Source organism: Hippocampus guttulatus, chromosome 14, assembly GCF_054856545.1.
Source record: "Hippocampus guttulatus isolate MCC_2025c chromosome 14, RoL_Hgut_1.0, whole genome shotgun sequence".
Taxonomy (NCBI): Eukaryota; Metazoa; Chordata; class Actinopteri; order Syngnathiformes; family Syngnathidae; genus Hippocampus; species Hippocampus guttulatus.
In genome coordinates this window covers 12790941-12814526 of record NC_141274.1, presented here as the reverse complement: position 1 = coordinate 12814526, position 23586 = coordinate 12790941, and the positions used below count along the sequence as shown (strand labels likewise).

Here is a 23586-nt window from a genome sequence, read left to right as displayed (position 1 = left end):
AAAAACAACTTTGCAATTTTGCATTCCCTCGCAAAGATTGCGAGGTTTTATTTTTTTGTTGCAAGGGACACTTATTTTGAATGCGCGTTGATGTACTTCCGAAATCATGGATGGCGAGTTTAATTGAATTTGACTTTGAAATTGGCTTGTAATACAAAGAAATTAAATCTGTTCTCGATCTTGAATATAGTTTCCAAGTCCTCCTCCACAATTCTCTCCTTCCCCGAAGTAGTGTCATCTCTCAATCAGCCGCGCATGAGAACCTGCATTACCCAAGATGACCCGGAAGTTACCGAAACGCGCATTTAAAAAAAAGCGTCCCCTTACAAAAAAAAAGTTTGCGTGATCTCACAATCTTTGCGAGGGAATGCAAAATTGCAAAGTTGTTGTTTTTTTTTTTTTTTACTTCCATGTCCCCTTAAGGGCTCCGTAGTTTCTACTTAAAATGTCGAAAATAAATCTTAGTTCATGCTAAACAGGAACACGAACCAAACCTAAGCGGTGTCCTTAAACGCAATGATGGCGCAGAGGTCCTCTGTGCGTAACAACCGTGCAGGTCTCGGAGTATCCCAGGGAGACGTGTGAGCCATGCGCGATGACAGGCGTCAGTGTGAGTTGAGGGAAGATAGATGACGGAGGATTGTAAAAGGGAGGGCGCGGTACGAGCACCCAGCAGAGACGGGAGACGAGGGGAAATGTAAAAGCGATCATCATTAGGGATTGTTCCTTTGTGGTGCAGTTCAAGGGTAGTCTGGTGTCACGGTGTGGTCGGTTTGATGAAGACTGATCGATGATGCGTGCAGGAGAAGAAAGAATCTGTCCATCTGTTAAACTTGACTCCCATTGCCTTGTTTCTGTTCTCACGCGCAAACCGCTTTACTCGTTTTGGGTTTGCTGCTTGATGGTCTGAAACATCACATCACAGCCTAAATCTCTTTTTAAACTCATTTTCCATCGGGTAAAACGTTAATTTGGCTCCAGGAATCCCCTCAAGCGGTAAAGTTTAGTTGACCTAAATGGCACTGGTACAAATACAAATCAATTGTGGTAAACATGCATTTATTAAAGAGCAAAGACACGATCCGCAGATAGGATTGAATTTATCCATCTTAACCAGGGACTGACATTTGACTATGTAACATAATTCTAATTTATTAATTAATCAGCTAATTATTACTGAAGCCTGACCAATATGGGATTTTTGTATCTGGTGGTATGGCTGATACTGGGAGCTAAAAAAAAAGTCAGATGAAATTGGCTGATATCCGATGCATAGCAGATATAACCAGCTATACATAAAATAAGGACATTTACAAACACTAGCTATGTACTGTGGACATGAACACAGTTTCTTATACTATCTAGTACTTTTTTAACTAGCGAATTCCAGCTTCCTCCCATATTCTAAAAATATGCATGCGAGGTTCATCGAAGACTCCAAATGAACGCGACTGTGAATAGTTCTTTGTCTTTCTGTGCTCTGCGATTGGCTGGCGACCAGTCCTGGACTGTACCCGGTCTCGTGCCCAAATTCTGCTGGCATAGATAACAGCTCGGCCACAATGCTAATGAGGACAAACGCTCCAGAAAATCAACGTATTGATGGCGGCGAGATAGACTTTTTTTTTTTTTTTGAGCTGATAAGATTGAGGGGGAAAAAAAGCAAGTCAAGCGAAAAGGAATTAAAAGTAGCAGATGCAACATTATTTCTACAAATCGAACAAACCCACATTGAGATTGCAACCGAAGCAAAACCAAATGCGCATAATGCGGAGCAGACATGTCCGACCAGAGTGAGGAAGAAAGAGGAATTCTGTGGGTCATGGGATGTTATTCTTCAATCCACCCTTGCACCTTTTGGCTTATGATTTTCCTGCCGAGGACCACGTATTACAACCTCTGACTGATAAGCCTGATCGACAGACTATACCCCACGGGACCGTATAAGGTGTCGCCCATAATACCAGGACTCAACATGTTTTTTTGCTTGCTTCACCACGTCCATCTGCTTCAGTTTATATGGGCCTTGCTGGTGAATTCATTGAATGTAAACAAGGAGCAGCTGCAGCGGTAAGCCTTGTTATATTTTCGAGCACGTTAGCCATTTGGACATGTTCGCTCCAAGTGGCTTTGATTAGATTCATTTCCTGAAAATTGGCAAACCTGAGATGATTTGTCATAGGGACACACACCACTCTCAAATGGTCACCATACTGGTTGAATAAGATAAATGTTCTCAATTTCCCAGCGATTGCTTTGCAGGGCTCATTTGCTAGTTTTCGACTGTTTACATATTTTTACACAGTAGCAAATATTCCCATCTGGGGGTTTGATAAAAGATTTCCCACATATATTCCTAATCATCACATGACCAGCTGATGAGAGGAAAAATTAATCGGTAGCTTCAAAATAAGAGACGTGATAACTAAAAAACTAAAAAGCATTCAATTGGCTGGCCCGGGATTTAGAAGACAGAGCAATCAATTGCCTTTGAACGGATGTATCGTTGCAAAGTGAAGAAGTTGGAGGAAATAAAGAAGGAAAACTGCTGGTGATATTAAGAGGTGGATTCAGTTGGAAATATTCCTTCTATTAACCCTTTCATGCGCCCTGTGACCTGATCACATGATCAGCTGTCCACTGTCGTCACCACTGTCCCTGAAAGGATTCAACGTCAACTCTTTGCTTTCTAAATGCAGTACAAAACCAATGCAGAGCTCAGATGGACGCATGACTGGACAAACCTCCCTCCCATCAAGCATCAGCGAGCATCTTGTAGTCGTTACACCAATCATATCACGTTTCCCCTCCGTGACCGCACTTACCATTTAGAAGCGGCGCGCATTATGAGGTTGTAAATTCCAGCCCGATACGTCATGAACCCATAATTGCAGCTCGCGCTGGCGGGGCGGTACTCCTTAATCGTTCTGTTATCATTGGCCGCGCGTGGAGGATGGTTGCATCGTATGTCATTTTGTGCAACAAGATTCTGGTTTTCCTATTAATTCCTGGGCTGTTAGCTTTTACCGGGTACCATCGGGGGCACCCCAATTAAAAAGCGCAAATCGCCAGGAGAGCTTCAACGGGTATATCCAATTCACAGATGGCTAGAAACAAAAATGCAGGTTGACACTGACCTGTGGAACCTGTGACCGAGGAAGAGTTCCCCTCCATCGGTCCTTTAACGGCCTGCACTGCAATCAAGTATTCTGTTCCCGGCAACAGACCTGCAGGAAAAATTTGTTGACTTCTCGTCAGCACACTTTCACGTAAAGTTTGGCAAAATAATATCTGTGGACACGAACCCACGATGGTGTGTTTGGTTCGCGCCTCTTGGCTTCTTTGTACATTCAGCTCCGCCTCCTGTCCTGATGGGTCGGTATGCGTGAGCCTGAAGTGATCCACCTCGGCTTGTGGGTTACTCCAGTCCACCTGGATTGTGACATCTGTCCGGTCAAGAACTTGGATATCGTTGATTGCTGAGACACCTAGAAAGTGACGCAATGAAATTTAAATAGGAGATTGCTGATTAATCACCTGCACACACAACCATTCACAATGGAGGAGTCACTAACTTAGTATCCCAGTGTTCTGAGCGTGAGGTTCCAAGATGTACCGTGATGTGCCACGGAGGGAGATCTCCATTTTGTATCTACGACGCGCAACGGGCGCAAATTCAAGTGTAATGATACCGTGTCAAACTCGGGGTCTGTGGGCCAGGACCCGGCCCACCACGTCATTTTACATGGCCCGGCAAAGCTTGCTACGGATTTTCCTTAGCCATTGTTCAAAACTAGCAACAAAATGATAAGAACCAATCCAGGGGCAATAATGGGATGCAATTTTGGGGGAACTGTTCCACCCCTAGCGATTAAATTTATGAGGTCATAACCCCCCCCCCCCCCCCACCCCCCGCACCCCATGACTACAATTTGGCTCCTGATGAAAAGTTTAACACCTCTGCCTTAAATGGTGTCTGACATAGGTCTCTCTGAAGTTTGCAACCAGCGAAAAGTCTGCCTCCAGCTGGCTTCCAGTCTCTTCGCAGTCGGAAGCCAGACGATGGCGTGTTACCATCAACAGCGTGCTCAATGTCAGGTTTTCGTGACACGAGTAACCACACATGAAGAAATCCAACACGATATGCTCTGGCTGTCTCGTGCTAATCCTGTCACGCAATCTCCTTCGGCACACATCCGTGTCCTGCCACATCAGTGAGGAAGTCCGATTCAGATTAAACACATCCGTGGAGCCATTTCCGAGCAATTACCTTTCAAATTCAACGATTAACAAACCAGATCCTAATGAAACACTTTCTGGTTGTTTGAGCTTTCGGACCGAGATAAAGGGCGCAAGTTGAGAGGTACTGAATTTCCGTGCAGACGCATCTTCTACTGTAAACAGAAACCCATCAAACATCTTGACAGTATGGACCTTTTGTCGTCCACTAGTCAAAATCTCAGCGGTGTTTTTAAAATGTTAGACCAAAGATCAGATGAGATCACTGGGGCTCTTCAGAATGGCTCTGGGTTGTTTCACAATCCGTCGCAGTCTCACCTGTGGTAGCTTCGATTTCCTCCGCTCCACTTTGGATGCCTCTGATCACAGCGTGGACTTCAACAAAGTAGCTAAGCCCAGAAGTCAGGCCTGTGATGAGATAGGAGTTATCCATGTTGGGAACCCGAACCTAAGAGACAAATTGTTGAAACAAAAATGAGAGTGAAGTCAATGTACTTGCTGTCTACGTGCTGCTTTTTATTTTCATCTCTAGTTCAAGCGACACACGAGACCTCGTTTGCTCTCAAGTGGCACCATTGGGGTATGCAACATGACGGCGTAAACAGAAACAAATGCAGGAATTCCAATATCTGCACAATGGAATCAGGCCTCTTTCAAATGTGGATAAAAATCAGATATACATTGCATATAACCCTTCAATGTAAAACCATCAACATACACCAAACTGTGAAACATATTCGCTAACTCCTGCCCAAAAAAAACACTCATAAAGAAAATATTAAAAATAAAAATATTACCTGCTTCAAGGCACTCCCCTGACCTCGGGGATGATACGTTAAAACATAATAGTCAGCTCCGGAAACTGGCAACCACTGGACCAGGAGGGAGACATCAGTTGCCTGGACCAACCTTAGGCCTTGAGGACTAAGCACTGAAAAATATAAAATACAAATATGAAAAATATGTGCAATATTTAATACTTTATATTCAGCATATTAGGTATTTGTAGAGAGGAACGCTTGAAGGATGTTTCACTTGACCATGTTCTCTTGGGTATCTTGTATAATGTTTGCATTAGCGCCGAGCCTGCTATTTCGTTTTTAGATGTTGTCCACCACTTTGGAATGATGATTACATGCTGTCCATAATATTTACTTTTAATTTTTTTTCCAGACGTTGTCCTCACCGATCTGGAGATGGGGAGGACAATGGTTGGCTTCCGTCTTACGAATGCAAAGCTCTTCATCCGAGGTGATGGAACAACTGATGTCAAGAGGGTGAATCAGAAGGTATGTAACTACAGCGGTGAACCGTAACAACACAGCGGCCAAGACGTGGCAGACGGCCAGTCGGCAGCATCGATACTGCTTGGCTTTCCGCAAATGAGGCAACCTCTGTGGTGGATTTATAGTCGATGAATATTTAAATTTAAATAAATAAGGCTTTGCATGCAGAAACCTGAGATTTTTTTATTTTTATTTTTTTACAAAAGGAAAATATCTGTGCTGTATAGACAGCAACAGTATCACACAATTTTCAGCAGCTTTCGCCCTTTAGCGGCTTATGGTTACTTGCTGAGACGCATACATCAGCAATCTTTGTCCTCAGATAACCTTTTCTGAATAGCTTTGAAATGAAAAATGCATAAAAATGGAGACGATTGTATTAAATGAAAATATTCTGGTCAGTCTGCTGTCAGGAGCACAAAAACAGTCTGGTTAACTCACAGACACGGAGTGTCTTTATGTCCATTGTATGAAGTAAATATCATATCTGTTCATGACGGTATGAATTTGTCATTCCTACAATGGAATGTTTTTGAGCTATTCCCTACATTTTTTCTCATTCACTCCCAAAGACGTTTTTAAACGTCTTTTCAGACTTGGCTGGTACTGAATGGTTAATTTGGTTTTTGGAATTGTGAATGTGTGGCGGTGGGATCAGGGGGGACATAATAAGGGGGGTCTCAGACAGGGCGACATTCAAGCTAAGACAGCCACTGTTATCTTGAAATTGATATAAGTGAAACTCATGCTACTGTTAAGAGTGAAGGAGACTTGCTCTGCAGCGGAGAAAACATTTGTGGATAAGGATAAGAGAAGAATATATCTCAAGAAAAGTGCCACGAAATGCATACCCAGGTGGTGTTTGCGGAATATCACTTGAAATCATGGGGGTTTTTTTCCCCCCCTGCAAAAAGCAACACTTTGAAGGGAAATTACCTGCCACCGCGCAGCAGCTTTATCTCGGAGATCTTTTTGGAAACTGACACAAGCTGAAAGAGCGAATTAAACTCGCCGCATGGTGTACACTGACTAGCAGCTGCTACCCTTTCTGTTCGTGTCGACTTAAATTGCAACCATATGCAATTTCCACTCCACTCCTGAGGCAGTAGGAATTTTGTGAACCGCACATTTAGAAACTAAGGTGCTGCTCAATTGAGGTTGTCTTTTTTTTTTTTGGCTCCTTCATTCCTTCCTTCCTGCGGTACTTGATGACCAAATGTCACGAGATATTTGAAGGCCAAAGTTTATATAGTGACTGTCTGAATGCTATAAGGGCCCCCCACTCATCATCTGCTATCTTAAATAAATGTTGGGCAGATTATTTGAATACCAAATAAGTCAGTCTAACTGTTTAACGATGAGTAGACAGGTGTGAAGCAACCATATTTTGACTTCAAGATGCTTCGGGAGGCACACCAAGCGAATGCATGTCTGCAAACATATTAGCATGTGGCCAGTTTGAGCGTGTCGACTGATATTTTCTCTGAACCGTTATCATATAGGCAACTCAGGTGCACGCTGGGTGGCAAAACCACAGAGACATTGACCTTAAATATTACGACACGTCAACAATTTAAAGGTGTGATTGTCCCTCAACATACAGAGGAGGATTATTTTAGTTACACCCACCACCATCATTTCCAGCAAGAAGCCCCCACTTTGGTCAAGGGTAAGGGCGTGGGTCTTATGGTTACGGTATCGACACGAACGAAAAACTGAAGGTGGTCCCTTTTAGTGGGGTAAGCACTTTCCTTCCCCAGGAAAACACAATGTTATGATTGGACTCGACTATTTTCAATCTAAATGAGCAACTTGGCGCCTGAATGATCTTTGTGTGCGCATGAAAGACGTGGCGAGTCCCACTGAGACCGACACATTCTTCTTCGTAGATGTGTGCCCCAAATGATACATTCTGCTGATTCGTTACTTGTGTGCAAGTTGTTGCTTAGTAATTTTCCCGGGATAAGAGAAATCAGTGGTAGTCAGAACATAAAAGTCCCCCCCCCCCCCCCCCCCCCAACTAGCTTACCTAATGAGCAGTCCTCCCCGTGAAAGCCCTGGTCACAGACGCACTGGCCATCGAAGCAAAGGCCATTCCGGTTGCAGTCATTGCGACACTTCTGGACACTGCAGTCGTCGCCGGTGAAGTGCGGGAAGCACACGCATTTCCCATCCACACATCGGCCCTTGTCGTTGCAGTCGTTGGGGCACATCAGCACGCTGCAATCGTCTCCCGTGTAGCCCTGATGGCAGACGCACTTGCGATCCACGCAGCGCCCGTTGTCGTTGCACTCGTCCGGGCAGGAGGATAAAGAGCAGTCTGGGCCTTCCCATCCTGTGTAACAGAGGCAGCTGCATGTGTCCTGCTGGTAGGTCCCGTGGCCGCTGCAGCTTGTGTCCACACCTGTGCAACCAATAGGAAGTGCACAGTCAAGTCCTGCCTCTCGGTTCGCTTTCTCCTATTCATGTTGTGACTGGGGCGGCCCGGTGGTCCAGTGGTTAGCGCGTCGACCCCACAGTGCCGAGGTCGTGGGTTCGATCCCGGCTCTGGGCTCCCTGCGTGGGTTTTCTCCGGGTACTCCGGTTATCCTCCCACATTCCAAAAACATGTGTGGCAGGCTGATTGAACACTCCAATTGTCCCGAGGTGTGATTGTGAGCGCGGATGGTTGTTTGCCTTTGTGTGCCATGCGATTGGCTGGCAACCGGTTCAGGGTGTCCCCCGCCTACTGCCCGAAGACAGCTGGGATACCAGCACCCCCCGCGACCCTTGTGAGGATAAGCGGATCAGATAATGGATGGTGGATGGATGTTGTGAATGTGCTTTGAGCCTTGAAGTTGCGAGAGTGTCACCTTTATTTGGCCTCATGTCTCTCAGTATTTAAAATGGGAGTTGCTCAGTGGCATCTTGGTCACAACGTCAAAGTTTCTTCCACGCCTTCTGCATTCAGCCCTGCTCTCTTTTGTTACTTTTCCACTTCCATGTGCTGCCTGCTTCTGGGTCGATGATTTGTGTTGCAACAGTACTTTGTCGGACGTTTACGTATTTTTATGAGCGTGTCTTCGTGTGTACACGCATTTCATGAAACAATTCCGTGTTTCAAAACAATTTTTTATTTTTTTTAAAAGAATGAATCACTTTTGAACCTTCGTACCTGCCGCACCTCCGTTGCCGCAGCATCCCTGAGCACACTGGCTCTTCAGGTAGTTGACTTCCTCTTCCAAGCCATTGACTCTGTACAGGAGCGACTTAAACGTCTCCGACTCCCCGCAGTCGCATTTGGGCGACTGCAACCTGATGTTGTGCTTGAAGATGATGTCGTTCTCTCCCATCTTTGCGCTCTCCATCTGCAGAGCTACAACATATGGCCGAATATCAATTCGTAGAGCATGCTTCAGTCACTATTTTGTCATTTCTTTCTCTGAGTTCAATGTTTCTTCTGACCGTTTTCATCCTGGCTTGGCAGACGCTCCAGTTTGCAACCGGACGCCCCCGGAACGTCAATGTTAAAGACGTGGCTGAAGGTCAGTTCTTGCTCAGGGGCTGAGGAATCCACTTTGGTCGCAAAGCTGCAGTGCGACATGGTGCACAGGAAGGCCATCAGGGCCCTCCATTGGGGCTTAGTGGTCATGGCTGAAGAGAGAAAATTAGAAACAAAATCCAGAATTTCCTTGGGGATTCAAAAAGTTATCTACTGAATTGTAACCACGTTAGTTCATTTCCAAGCCAAAAGTACTTCTTAATCCAAAGCCCGTCACCATTAATGAACTATTTGCAGGGCCAGTCATTTGTATAATTAAAGGACTAAATCAGCAATTTGGCATGAAGTGTGCTCAAATCCTAATCACGCACCCATGGCGATGCTAAATTAAAACAGAAACAAGCCCTGAATTTGGAGAGTACTCCCATCTGTTTGTGACTGTGATTATCTTTTTACATCTTTGGCACGAACTTTGTATCATATTTTAGGAGAGCGGCAGATGTTTGGCGTCACAGCTGACTGGACCAAACGGCGTAAATTGCCAGGTTGAAAAGGGGTCAAATTTAAATATCCTTGGCGCTCGTTCACAGAGAACAAAAGTGCCGTCGACAATGACTTGTTCTGTATTTAGGAGTGATGCGATTTATTTATTTGAATGAAACTAAACCCCTTCTGTCATGCCGTGTGGTTCGGTGTTGTGTGATGTTGTCTTTGTGGAAGGAAAAAAGCCTTGGAACCAAAGCGGCCGCACCATTCACATTGCCCAGTCAAACATGTAGACCTCCACTTACTGACGTACAGAATTTTGGCCCGTGCCATGATGTCATTGCGTTTAGCCAAAGTGATGTCATGTGCACTGAAATCCCTGCTGCGGCTTCCCCCAAGAGTCCAAATTACAAACTCTCAAAAAGCAGTGTCACTTCGTCTTTTTTTTCTCTCTCTTTCTCTTCGGTCTGAATTTAACTTTGTGTAACAGGCATGACGGAATGTACCAAGTTTGTGTGGGATACTTCTACAAACTTTAACATTGATGACCGAGGGCTTAGCTAGACTTGATTAAGCCTGTCTGTAATGTTTTCACTGATGCCCGGCGATGTAGCCCAACAGCAGACGTCACCGGTGTATCTGCAACATCTCATACATAAAATGTCATTTCATTTGTTCATTTATTAGTGCAGTTTAAGTTCAGCCATCCGGTGGAGTATTTATTCTTGCTGAATCTAAAAATAAGATGAGAATATTGACAGGTCGCTTTCTGTGAAGGTATTGAGCAGAAAGTGCAAAAACAGATGGTGAAGAAATGTTTCCAAGTAAATCCCCTCCAAATAAGCCCACTGGGCCCATTGTGAGCGTTGGCCCCGTGTCCTGAAATGTCATCACAGTAGTCAGTAAACGTGTGGATTTTTCCCCCCTGACACTTTAATGAAACTATTATCAGATTAACAGCAATTCTCAGTATGGATTACCATGAGAAGACTTGACCCCTTGAGTGCTGCGAAAGGATCTTTTTATTTATTTTATTTTAATGTAGCCAACGTGGAAAATGTAGACTTTGTTGGATAATCGTGGGCCTGACAAGTGACTCAGTTTGTTGTCATTCAAATGCCCTGAAAGCAATTTGGAAAATCAAGCAGTTTTTCGAGATACAAGCAGTCGTTCATCATATACAGTATATATATATTTTTTGCTTACGAGTGTAAATTTGAGATAAGAGTGCTGAATGGTCGCAAAAAAATCAACTCACAAACATCAATGTTGTGGTGCTATAACCCCTGAAACTAAGGATTGAACATGAACGGTACAGCACTATATGTAGACAGTCATGAAATATTTATCCTCTGCGAGGAATGATGAATATTAGTTTTGAGTGATTGAATTTGAGTTGGAGGACAAGTTTGGAGTCCCACCGCGGACAAAAGAAAATGTTGTTACATGGCCACTAGAGATGCTATTCTGCTTACTGAATACTCTTTAGCTGCCCTTGAGCAAGACATGGTCCCCACCACCTTATCTGAAGTGGTGCAGCACTCTTTGTGCAGCTGTTACATTCTGAGAGCTAAATTTTTGTGCTCGGCACAAGTGCAAAGCACAGTCAAATTGTGTACACAGACGGAGTTTTCTTTGTTTTGGTATTTTCAGAGATGAGTGCAGTTAGAGACAGCTGTTTGCGCCGTTGTGGGCATGAACACAGTTGACTACCTTTCCGGCCAATGGAAGTGGCTCCTCTCATTCCCTCTCAAATTAGCGCGCTAAAGTCGCACATTCTTTGATATTGCGGAGGCAATGGAGGCCAAGATCAAGGCACACAAACTACATTTATAAGGAACTGCAAATAGCCACGGGCGGAAGGAAGATCTAAGCTTGGCCAGGGCGATCACAGATGAACATTGTGAAAATCCCTGTCATTATGAGTTGTTGCATGTCTTTAGAATGTCTGAGGAGAAAATAATGTCATCCAAGTTGGAATAAGATGTCATGATAAAATATGAAAAAAGGTGCAAGTACAGTAAAAATGTTCCATATGCACTGTACATCCCCCATTGTTCCATTTACTGTATAGTGTCACGCTGCTATTGACATAGCTGTTAAAACTATCGCCATCTGCCCAACGCACCCCGCGGTGGAAACACCCAGCTGGATCGAAGTTGGCTGTTCCAAACCATGACTGCTCTGAACTACCACTTGGTGGAAACATGGCTCAGGCTGTTCAAACTCACGTAGTCAAATTCAAGCCACCGGTGTAATTGCTATTGGTCAAACGTTTGAGGTTGGCATTTGGCGGCTGTGGAAGAAATACAAGTCATGACATCATCGTTTAGGCGACCATGTGCGGCGGTCGGCGCATCGATTTAAGTGGGTGTGTGAACGAGGAGAAACACCAAAGGAAGTGGGGCAAGTGAGTGCGAGGGAGGGAACGCAGGCGAAGTCGGGTACACACATACCAATTAATGGGTGGAATTTCGAAGCCAGTGTCACATCGACATGATTTTGAAGGTCTTATTTAGAGTTTAAACCGGGAAGGGCCCAGACCTCCGCAGATCTCAAACTGTCGACAAAAGTACAAATAATTTGTGTCCATTTCCTGTTACAATGTTAAAATAATACAGTCCCAAAGAAAACCAATATTCATTTTGCCTTGACACTGTCAGACAGGTATTTAACGAGATGCTTATTCGTGTGTATTGAGTTGTATAATCTTGCCAGCGGCTTTTCCCGGGTTGTGTTTCCTCAAAATATCCTGACAAGTGCTGGTGACAGATGCTGCTGTGTTTGTTTGGAGGCTGTGAACGCACAAATGTTGACCTGACAGCAAGGCGAGCGAGCGTGTGAGGCAAACAGAGGCAGACAACAATCCGACAAATACACAGAGGAGACGCCGGCGCTATTCAGCTTCAAAACAAAAGGCTGTACGTCTTCGCCGGCTGTTCTGTGCAAGTCACTGACCTAGAACGAGGTACACACGTCCCGATTTTTAATGTCTTCACCAATGTTGCCATGTTTATTCTTATTGCTCTTTTAGAATTTGGGTGTACTTGAGGGGACTAACAGAGCACCCCACACATTTAACAATACCTCGACCTTGGTGTAGTACCAGACATGGCCTGTGAGTGGCAACATGGTGCCAAAGGGCATCCAGAAAATACAACCAAAAGAAAAAGAAAAAGAAGGAGAAGCTGTTGTAGATTGTCTTGTAAAAAGATTGGATGAAAAAGTCACTTTTAGCACACCACGGGATAATCTTTCAGGATAATCTTAACCTATCCGACAGTCTGGCCTTTGCTGACTGAAATATGTTGTGTTGTTCCGTGTGTCTATTAACTCGTTCACGGTTCATGGTTCTTTTTTTTTTCCATGCTCACCATCAACAAAGATGCTCTGAAAAGTAGAATATGACATCTTTGCACAGGGTCAGTGATCTCCAGACGCAATCCTGGCAGACGGAGCAGGAAAACCAAACTTGAGAGGGTTTTATCGCTCGAGGGCGGTACTATCGTCTGTGGGGTCGTCTGGTGAAAAGCTACGCTCATGAACCGCAGCCGTGAGGCTTCCGCGAAAGCCGCTGCATTATGCAACCTGAAGGCCCTTTTTTTTTTTTTTAAATAAGCAACCACTCACTTTGGGATGTGGGACTCTCTGTCTCCCCCTTCTACAAAGTCATGCACGGCTGAGGCCTTGCATCTGGAACTCATTTCCAGGGCTTGTGTAGGTGCCCTGGGCCATGCACAGTAGCATTAAATGTAAATCTATGGGATCAGCATCACCCCCCCCCCCCCTCCCGCCAACCCCCAAAGCCAATCCATTCTGCTCCTCGTTATTATGAATATCTGACACTTGAACGTGTTAGCGTCTTAAAGGAAATGAGCGTTGACGGGCAATAAAGGATTATCTCACACAAAGGGGCTATGAATTGGATGCTAGGTTTCTTTTTGGAGAAACTCGAGTCCTTTCCAGGTGATCTAATAGGAACAACATCACAAATTCAGTTTTATACCGCTTTGTGGAAATATTGTTTCGACTTAAGCATGATTATATTAGTCACACCTTCAATGAAAAGAAGACAGAGGTGATATTGTTTGGTCCCAGTGGCCCTTGTACATTCCATCCTGTAGACTTGGGCCCCCTGTCTCCTTATCTTAAGTCAACAGTCTCAAACTTGGGCCTTAAACTGGACAGTGATTTCAAACTCGATCGGCAAATTGGTGCCGTTGTTAAATCCAGCTTCTTTCACCTTAGACAGCTGGCCAAAATAAAACCTCTCCTCTCACATGAACACTTTGAGATGGTAATTCATGCCTTTGTCACATCCCGGCTCGATTACTGCAATGCCCTTTACTTTGGAGTCAGCCAGTCCTCCATTAAGCGCCTTCAGCTGGTCCAGAATGCCGCCGCTCGCCTCTTGACTGGTACTCGTAAGAGGGAGCACATAACTCCTACTCTGGCATCCCTTCACTGGCTCCCCATTCATTTTAGAGTTATTTTCAAGATCCTCTTATTTGTTTTCAAATCTCTGAATAATCTCGCGCCACCTTACCTCTCTGAGCTCATCCGCCCCTACACACCTGCCCGGCGCCTCAGGTCTGTGGACCAGACTTTATTAGAAGTACCAAGAACTAAACTGAGGCTCAGAGGGGATCGAGCCTTTTCTGTTGCTGGTCCCTCTCTCTGGAATGACCTCCCACTAAACATTCGGCAAGCCTCCTCGCTGCCCATCTTCAAAACCCTCCTCAAAACTCACTTGTATTCTTTGGCATTCGACTCAGCATGACTTAGATTTGTTCTTGGTTTTACTGTTTGGTGCTTTCTACCGCCTTTATTACCGATTTGTCTTACTGTTTATTGTGCATGTTAAATTGCTCCATGTACAGCACTTTGTATGCAGCGATGGCTGTTTGAAAGTGCTCTATAAATACTGTTGACTTGACTTGACTTGACTTGACACCTGCACGGTCTCATGTAAAAGCTATATTTCGGAAATAATGTCATTTTCCATCAATTAAGTTTTTAATTGTCTGATACTTCATCCTGAAATCCACCCTTAAAAGGTCCAAAATTTGCGATATACTCTTAGGAATTATTTTATACTGCAATTTTTGTTGAATAGAAGATGTCGTCGTCGTGTCATATCGCATGTCGGAAAACAAAAAAAATCATATTGCTTTAACTATCGCAGAAGTCTAAAATTTGATTGAGGTGTTCTTAAAATGGGTCTTGAAAAATGGTGACTTCTTAATTCTGAAGCAGATCCCTTTCCTAAGGTGATCACATTCACTTTTGTTCAATTTAACATCATTTTGAGCATTATGAGGAAAAGACCAAAAATGCAAAATAATGTAAAATAATAATATTATTATTTTACATTATATATAATAATAAATAATGTATGTACAAAATAATTTATTGTAAATAAAATAAAACACTCAAATCACTTGGAAAAACATGAAACAAAAAGTCAAATTGGGGGCGATTATAAATGAACTTGCCACAAACAAACACATTTTAATATAATATGTATTTTAAAAACACAATAGCTGCTCGATAGTCACTCTTATATTTTAGGGTGCGTCATTCGTTCATGGCGTCTAAACCTTGTCAGAATTTCAAACGCCGACAGTAATTGCATGCAATGAAATGCAATGATCATAAAACAAATAGCTCACCCTCGATAGTAGCAATCCTTCCTCTGGCACCTGTTGATGAATCAAAGACCTCCTCACCACCGGGGATTTTTTCTCTCTCTCTCTCTGTCGCTCTTCCCGGCTGCTTCGGTTGTTAAACACTCTTCCCAAGTGCCTCCAGGCCAATGGGCAGTAATTTGGGAGTGTCTCCTCTCCTTGTGGGATTCAGAAAGGAGGAAAAAGATGAGGAAGTGAAGGAGGAGAGCACTTTTCGGCAGCTTTTAATGTTTTTTTTTAAGGCCCCCCCACCCCAAAGGGTACTCAGTCTCTCCTCACACCCGCTCACTTTTCCATCAGCGACTTTCTGTACCTTTAATAATATTAGTCTTGTGTAAGGTTTTGGTTATGGTGGCAAGAGAAGGGGGGTTCAGCCGAATGTGCTCAGCAGAAAAGATGGCTGGATAAGGGGCTTGTTTTAAGGAAGAAAAGCCAAGGGAACGCTTTATTTAGGATAAAGAGTCGACAGGGAGGGGTTTGCATTTCAAATAAGCACAAAACAGCTTCTGCCTGCACAACCGTCACCGTCAGGCCTCCCCACGTCAAGGTTGCCAATGCTTTACAAGGGAAGTTTGCCTGTTTCAAGAAAACTTCCTGTATGTGGTTGTTTTAAATCCACAAATGATCATTTGCTTCGTTTTATGTTGCGCTTGAGAGTCAATCTCAACGGGAAGTGGCAATAAACCACTTGAAGTCTCTTGAGTGAAAAATGGTTCACCATCTGCCAAATCGCTGCTTGTTTGTTGTCAAGTGATTTAGAGAGCGTTTGTCAAATGTAGCTTTGTTGGAGGAAAACTTTTTTTTTTTTTTAACTGCGCTGATAACTCCACTCGGCTCCACAGCTGCATGTGTAATCTAAGTGTCATCCATGCGCCTCTTGACGAGTCGCGAATGGAGGGTTTATTAACAATTTTCTGGGAGTCCAAGCAAGATGGAATAACCCTTGACATGCACAATAGAGCGTTTTTAAATAGATCTACAAATTTAATATGAATATTTCCCATGAAATGTGAATATATGGAAGCTAACGATAAACGGACAGGCCTCCAAGCTTGCTAACTAGATGTTTAGAAAAAGTGCTCTGACGTCCAGGCAGAGAGAGACAACCGGATGCTCCATAATGACACAATCATTATCAAGAATTGACACTTCCTTCCAAAAGTTAAAAATAACAGTGGAAGCAGCTCATTTACCGTCCCTTGATGGCGATTCCTAAACCCAAAATACTAACGTCATAAGAAAAAAAAAAAAAACAATGATATCACACGTATGGAATTATATATTATACCGCTGAGCTGTTTTCCCCACAAAGATCCCACAAGCTTGTCACCACGTTTGTGTGCGCGCCAGTTATGCAGGACCAGCCAGTTTAATGTGCTAAGAGTAACAACATGAACATCCCCCCGTTCAGACTTGTCCCGCTATTCTCAGAGGCCAGTCGAATGTGGGGAACATCATGAATTACAATAGAGATGGATGAGAGATGAAATTGTCAACATTGTAGCCAGCTTGGGCTCCATCCTTCCATGCGACTTTCCTCAGTGGAGGAAGCAATCGGTTGAGCGCACCTGCTGCACAAGCTTCACCTTCATTCCCTGTCCCATCCAGCCAAGAGAATTCGCTCCACTCCCGCATCGCGCTGGCGTATTCCTCAGGATGAGCAGCTGTTGTTTACCAAATGAGTTTCGGCGTCTCGGGTGTTGCGGCGTAATTAAAGGGACAAATCAGCGCCCGTGCCTAAAAGTGTCACGGTCTTATTTGACGCCATTGTTTATGACTGTTTTTGCCATCCATCCATTTTCCCATCTGCTTTATCCTCGCAAGGGTCGCGGGGGGTGCTGGAGCCTATCCCAGTCATCTTCGGGCAGTAGGCGGGGGACACCCTGAACCGGTTGCCAGCCAATCGCAGGGCACACAGAGACAAACAACCATCCGCGCTCACACTCACACCGAGGGACAATTTAGAGTGTTGAATCAGCCTGCCATGCATGTTTTTGGAATGTGGGAGGAAACCGGAGTACCCGAAGAAAACCCACGCAGGCCCGAGGAGAACTTCCAAAACGTTTTTATTACTTTCGTTTCCCCCTGCTGCTTCACACTGCGCCGCTGATAAACTTCAATTTCTCATCCAGCTTTCAATAAAGAATAATCTTATCATATTAAAACCATTTAGTTGCGTAGAATTAAGATTCAGGGTGAACAAAGCTGTTAATAACGGCTAACTAAACGTGATTGACAAATTAGAGGTCTGTCTTAATCCGTTAATATGTTCCTCAAGTTATTAACACAATACAAGTGTATAAAAAGCCGCATTGTAATAGACAAATTTAAAGACACGACAATTATGATTTGTGTACGGCTAACCTTAAATCAAATCGCCCAAGGCCCCACAGGGCATCGCAGTGCCACTGATTGCGAATCTGGAAGCAGTTTATTCACTGCGAATCGGAATTGCCGTCCAAGCCAACTTGATTCAAAATGAGAAGCGACGGACGAATCCAAATCGCGTCACCACATGAAAACTTGAAAGCCTCACGTCTGGCTTGTCTGCAGGTTATTCCGCTCGCAAACTCGGCCACTTTACGTCATTACAATATCAACTTATTTCCATCCTTTATAAGCATGAAAGAAACAAAAAATAACGTTTTCAATGTGTTTACATGGAAGCGACGTGATTAGATTTAGGGGAAGCGCAGGAAAAGATTTCATGTGTTTACATTTGCCGAATGCCTCAGAGGCTTTTTTTTTCTTCCAATCTTCTAAATACGTGTGAGTCGTCACATCCGAGGATGTGGACAAGATAAAAACGATTTAATTATAAACAAGTCAAGGCCATGCGGGTGCTTTGCTGAATCGTTTCTTGTGTGTGCTCAGCCGTCCTTTCGTGAATGAACACACACGCGCACACAATCTGTCGTGAGTATCAAATCAATACTCCGTCGGTCTTCTGGAGACGCTAAAGAGCAGAGCTGTGTGCGGTTGTTCAGTGCATCTCCCTTGTGATGGTCTGGCTACCAGTCCGTATCTTTTCTCGCTCGCCCCTGCTGTCAGCGAGCAAGAGTGAGATGCCTCCTACGCCCTCTCTGGTCCGCAAACACGGTCGCCAAGAACAAATATAAGAACCAAACGGTTGTGATGAAGGATTCCAGCACACATTCACACATGAGATGGCACCAAATTTGACACCCGGTTGTCCCAAAGTTTGTTCACAATAACCCATAGCAATGTACAAAAAAACCCCAACAACAATTATTATAATCCGATAGTATACTGATTTAAAAACAAAATGAGCACAAGAGCCATGGATGCTATGGAAACACTTGTTTTACATGTCAGAAGTCATTCACCACCTTAATAAAAATGTTTAATAACTCATTTCCAGTTACCAGAAAGGCTAACGGTTAGCTTATTTTTTTTCCTCTAATGCTACTCTTATTATTTTTCTTTGTATTTTCCCGCAGTCTGGATGGCACACACACGCGTGCATACACACACACACACACACACACGCAAACCATGAGAGCAGTTTTTCCTTGTCATGAGTGGCGTCTGGACCAGATCGTTGATATGATGCGACTGTTTTCAGTCTGGTGAAACAGCACCTGGAATTACACTTTCAGATTTATTATTATTTTTTTGCTTCATAAAAGTTTTGTTCATAAAGCTTGAGGACTGCCAAACATTGTACAGTGCCAGTGGTCCCATTTGCAAAGTACAATCACAAATGTTACTCCTTCCCCTCACAAAATCCCTTTTTTTTATTTTTATTATGATTATTTTTACTTTTACTTTACAAGACCTTGCAGGGGGGAGACCATTCTCTTACCATTGCAAGTTTACAAATTCTTGAATGAAACAGTATCGGATTCTTAAAAATTGTGCTGCATCACATAAATCTGAGGAGTGGAGTTTTTGGTTTTCTTGAAATGTTGTCCTTGGCAGAACATAAGAAAAATCCGGGACGTCTGCTGGTTCTGCTGCAAGTGTCGAGACGCGCAGACATCTGAAGTTGGTGATATATCTGTCTCTCCAAGAGCATGATGAAACATCCAGCATACACCATTTCCCTCAATTTCCAGAAACTGAAAACGATCACGCGTATCAAATTTTATGAGGCGTAAAAAAATACATATAAAAATATGTTTCCGTCGTAAACCGAGGACCTCCAATATTGGAAGCAACCAGATTATGAAAACTCGATTCAAAATTCCCAGTCGAGTCTTTATAACAGGTTTTTGGAGCATGAAGGCCCTTATTAGGAGGTGTATGAATTTCAAACGGCACCATATTAAAATCCAACATCTGCTAAATACAATAAATATGAAGCTTTTTTTGGAGGGGGGTGATAGATGGAGGGCCTTATTTTCATGCCTAGTGCAAGTCTAGTACAAAGCTCAGTCGAACTTCGCACATCGGTGGACTTTTATTTCTTTTTGTATTATTATTATTATTTTTTTTTTTTTTTTTAGTACATGATGAAAGCGGCGGCCCGGTAGTCCAGTGGTTAGCACGTCGGCTTCACAGTGCAGAGGTACCGGGTTCGATTCCAGCTCCGGCCTCCCTGTGTGGAGTTTGCATGTTCTCCCCGGGCCTGCGTGGGTTTTCTCCGGGTGCTCCGGTTTCCTCCCAGATTCCAAAAACATGCATGTCAGGCTGATTGGACGCTCTAAATTCTCCCTAGGTGTGAGTGTGGGCGTGGATGGTTGTTCGTGTCTGTGTGCCCTGCGATTGGCTGGCAACTGATTCAGGGTGTCCCCCGCCTACTGCCCGGAGATGGCTGGGATAGGCTCCAGCACCCCCCGCGACCCTAGTGAGGATCAAGCGGTTCGGAAAATGGATGGATGGATGGATGATGAAAGCGTCTCCCAGGCATATTATTAAGGCTCCCTAGAGCTATTTTAGATTGTGTATGGGGGGGGGGGGGGGTGCACAATGCTTCTCCACTAAGCATTTCATTGAGTTCAAGTATGAATGGTTTGACTACCGTTGATTTATTTGAAAATGTTGCAACCTGCTCATTTCGGTCGCCGCTGCCATGACAGTCGTCCATAGTGTGGAACAACGAGCCGGTTGAAGGCTTGAAAAGTGAGGTCCCAAATGTTCAGTTGACAAGAATCTGGAGGTGGGAAAAGCTATTTATTTTACCGAGTGACAGAAATACGGGAAATGTCTCCTGTTCACATTTTCCTCTCAGCAGGAGTTGGAGTGCATCTCACAAAGGCTCCATCGAAATAGAAATAAATCATTTCTTCAAGGGGTTCTTTCTCTTGGAGGAACTTAAGGAAGCACCGCACGCATTCAGTAAAACTGAATAAACTCTGCGCCTTTACTGTACCTCGTGGTATTCTCGTTGGTCTATTCAGCTTGGTGACCTTTGCGATACACAAAAAGCATGAAACACTTTCTCACGTTTGTTGACATGTTTAAATCACAGTTTGACTTGATGGGGATGAAGCATATTTTCTAACATCCAATCATTCATTATCAAACGTTTTTCAATCCCTAAAATAGATTATCATTGCACGTTTCTTTCTGGCATGCAGGTTCTAGCCACTGGGAGGCAGCGTAATACAGGCAGGCAGATATATAGTACACCTAAGAGACGGTCACAACTACGCAGTTGGCTTTTTTAACGTGTTGTTTTTCGCAAAGGATAAAGAAAATATGCCTTTGGTTACTATTAGATTTTCTGTCCATTGTGTTGCTCCACCGTTAGTGTTCATATGTGGTATGCCAGGGGCCTCTTCAAAGATTTTCAAAGCCTGTTTTATATTCTATACAGCATGTGTTTGGAGAGGAAGCCACCAACTGCTGTTTGTCATGTGTTAATATTTACTTAGCCACCATATAGCAGCAGCATAATTATGGAAATTCTAATACGATCTGAAGCTGTTTAAATTTTTTGGTACTTAACTTTAATAAAAGATCTGTACTGTGTACAGTTATTGATTCTTTTGTATTTATATTGCACTTAATTGAACGGTGTTTGTTTGTTTTTTCTTCTTTCTTCTTTCTACCCACATTCTTGCTGCTGGAGGCTGTAAATTTCCCCAGTGTGGGACAAATAAAAAAAAGGATATCTTATATCTTATTCTTTATATTTTTCAATAAGACAGATTGCAATGGAGATGGGCAAAGGAAGCAGGGGGCAAATGTCTTATTTTAAGTTTTAGGGGGAGGGGGGCGGGTGGGGATGTCATCTACAAAAATCCGGGCCCATCTGGGACCTGTCCAAATTAAAAATCTGTGGTTGGCTTTTTGGAGACTTCTGTACACTCCAACACTCCTTCCAGAGTAGGTGCTTGTCGCTCAACTGCAAATTAGTGGCGTTTGCACAAAGCCACCACTATACAGCCAGTGATAGCATTTTCACGGGTGGCAGCACTCCATCACCAAGCCGCAATTACAACTCTTGAGCTTCAAAGTTTGCCCAAGATGTCTGTGAAGATCCTCCCCAGCGTTTATTTTGGTAAATGCATACTGCCACCCTATGGATGCGACATGTAGTTTTGACATTATGGTTGGACAAAGTGTGTACTGTACTTCAATCCGACCGAAGAGGACTTGTATATTTGTTGTGTTCATTTTGCCTTTTATTGATGAAACTGTACCCAATTTAATTTAAGGCCCCCAACGGCAAAAAAAAATAAAAATAAAATACGTCCAAAGCTTTCAAACTCTCCCCACCAGTGTTACTTTTGAAAGATACATACTCCCACTCTAACGTTATAAACACGTATTTTTGTCTGATTTCATGCCTGAAAACTGACTTCATCATTTTCGTAATCATGGTGTTGATTGTAATCATCGAGCCAGCGTTTATTTTTATTTATGTATTTTTCTAAATATTTAGTGTATGGAAGCGCAGCGTGGTCTTCGCCTTATATTTTTTTCGTACTCAGGTCAAGATCGTGACAGACACTATTTTAGATTCGCCTTCCTGGTCAATACGGGGCGACATTGAGCTGTAACTATCTGGAGTCGGCGTCAGGACCAAGCGATTTAATTCAACATGGCGGCTGCCGTTGTTGCACGACTAGGTGTCGATGTCCTTTATAAGAGTTTCTGCGCTCCTAAACAGGTACTTAAAAGTAACATTTTGATTTTGTCCTTTAAACGTGATACTATACTATACTGAACTGTGTTCCACTGTGAGCTAATACGGGTCACAATCTCGTGCGTTCGGACGCTAGTACAAGAAATAAAAAATTGATCTACAAGAGTCGTTTATACTATTGCATGCTAACAAAATCACGATTCTTCGAGGAAAATGAGATTTCTTGTGAATGTGTTTGGGTGCATCCATTCACCTTGCCCACTACGATATTTTTGGGGGGAACAAAGTTGGTCAGTTGATAACCAGCAGAACACTGTTGCAGGCTCTGAGGGTCTGCTGGGGTTGTGTGGAACAAGCAAGGGGTTACTACGTTGACTGGAAGATGCTGAGAGATGTCAAGAGAAGACAGATGGCCTTTGACTATGCTGACGAGCGGCTGCGAATCAACTCGCTGAGGAAGAACACCATCTTACCAAAAGAACTCCAGGTACTCAACACAGCAATGTTTAAAAATACCTATAGTTTTGTGTTTAAAAAATGAAATAACTGTGTGAAGTGGAATGTAAAGATTTCAACTGTTTGTGCATCAGAATTAATTCATTGTGGGGCTACTTCTGTTGTTCGCAGCTTGCCAAATAATTAGTTGAGTAACTAACTGAGTGCGGGGCGAGTATTATGCAAATTTGCCGAAAATATAACATAAGCCTTCCTACCAAAAATGGAACTGTCGCACTAGTGAAATGGTATTGATCTGTATTATCGATGCATTTCTACAATTACGATTACTGGACAGGCTGGTATTCGTGCATCCCCAGTCAGAATGTAAAGTGGTATAAATAGTTTTATGATCGTTTTATCTGCTAATCTACAGGCCATTTGTTTTTGTTTGAAGTTCACACTTCAAATGTTCTTTACACATATTCCAGGAATTGGCAGATCAAGAAATCTCAGCGTTGCCTCGAGACTCCTGTCCTGTGAGGATACGCAACAGGTGCGTGATGACCTCCCGGCCGCGGGGAGTGAAGCGCAGGTGGCGACTCAGTCGGATTGTCTTCCGTCACCTGGCCGACCACAACCAAATGTCTGGCATCCTGAGGGCGAGGTGGTAAACTCAGAGGACAACTGGCGACTTTCGGTGGCAGTGACTGCGCAACTCATTTTGACGATTTATTGTCACTTGAAGGTGTTTTAGTCAAGAATTGTGACAAATAGTTTCCTTTTATCTGAAATGTGGGCAGGAGAGCACGTCTGGTACCAACAAAGTATATTGTACGTGACTACATATTTAAGGTTTGGATGGAAAATGGGACATTCTCTCTAACATTGTTAATAAATAGAAGTGTACATTAA

General features: G+C 43.5%; 2 protein-coding genes across 2 annotated transcripts in view; one reads left to right on the top strand and one right to left on the bottom strand.

Annotated features, from left to right (window-relative positions):
• Positions 1 to 15319, bottom strand: part of tnn (tenascin N) — a 24748-nt gene extending 9429 nt beyond the window's left edge. The window contains exons 1-8 of the mRNA XM_086128998.1: positions 15165 to 15319; positions 8970 to 9158; positions 8680 to 8880; positions 7555 to 7929; positions 5037 to 5170; positions 4558 to 4687; positions 3306 to 3488; positions 3138 to 3227 (exon numbers count right to left, since the gene is read on the bottom strand). Coding sequence (XP_085985124.1) covers positions 3138 to 3227; positions 3306 to 3488; positions 4558 to 4687; positions 5037 to 5170; positions 7555 to 7929; positions 8680 to 8880; positions 8970 to 9156 — 1300 coding nt within the window. The 5' untranslated portion in view covers positions 9157 to 9158; positions 15165 to 15319. The remainder of the gene's footprint in view (positions 1 to 3137; positions 3228 to 3305; positions 3489 to 4557; positions 4688 to 5036; positions 5171 to 7554; positions 7930 to 8679; positions 8881 to 8969; positions 9159 to 15164) is intronic.
• The window catches only part of mrps14 (mitochondrial ribosomal protein S14), a 25005-nt gene extending 1419 nt beyond the window's left edge, over positions 1 to 23586 (top strand). Inside the window, exons 2-5 of the mRNA XM_086129000.1 lie at positions 5413 to 5528; positions 22082 to 22260; positions 22559 to 22723; positions 23163 to 23586. Of these exons, the coding sequence (XP_085985126.1) occupies positions 22192 to 22260; positions 22559 to 22723; positions 23163 to 23345 (417 nt within the window). The 5' untranslated portion in view covers positions 5413 to 5528; positions 22082 to 22191 and the 3' untranslated portion in view covers positions 23346 to 23586. The remainder of the gene's footprint in view (positions 1 to 5412; positions 5529 to 22081; positions 22261 to 22558; positions 22724 to 23162) is intronic.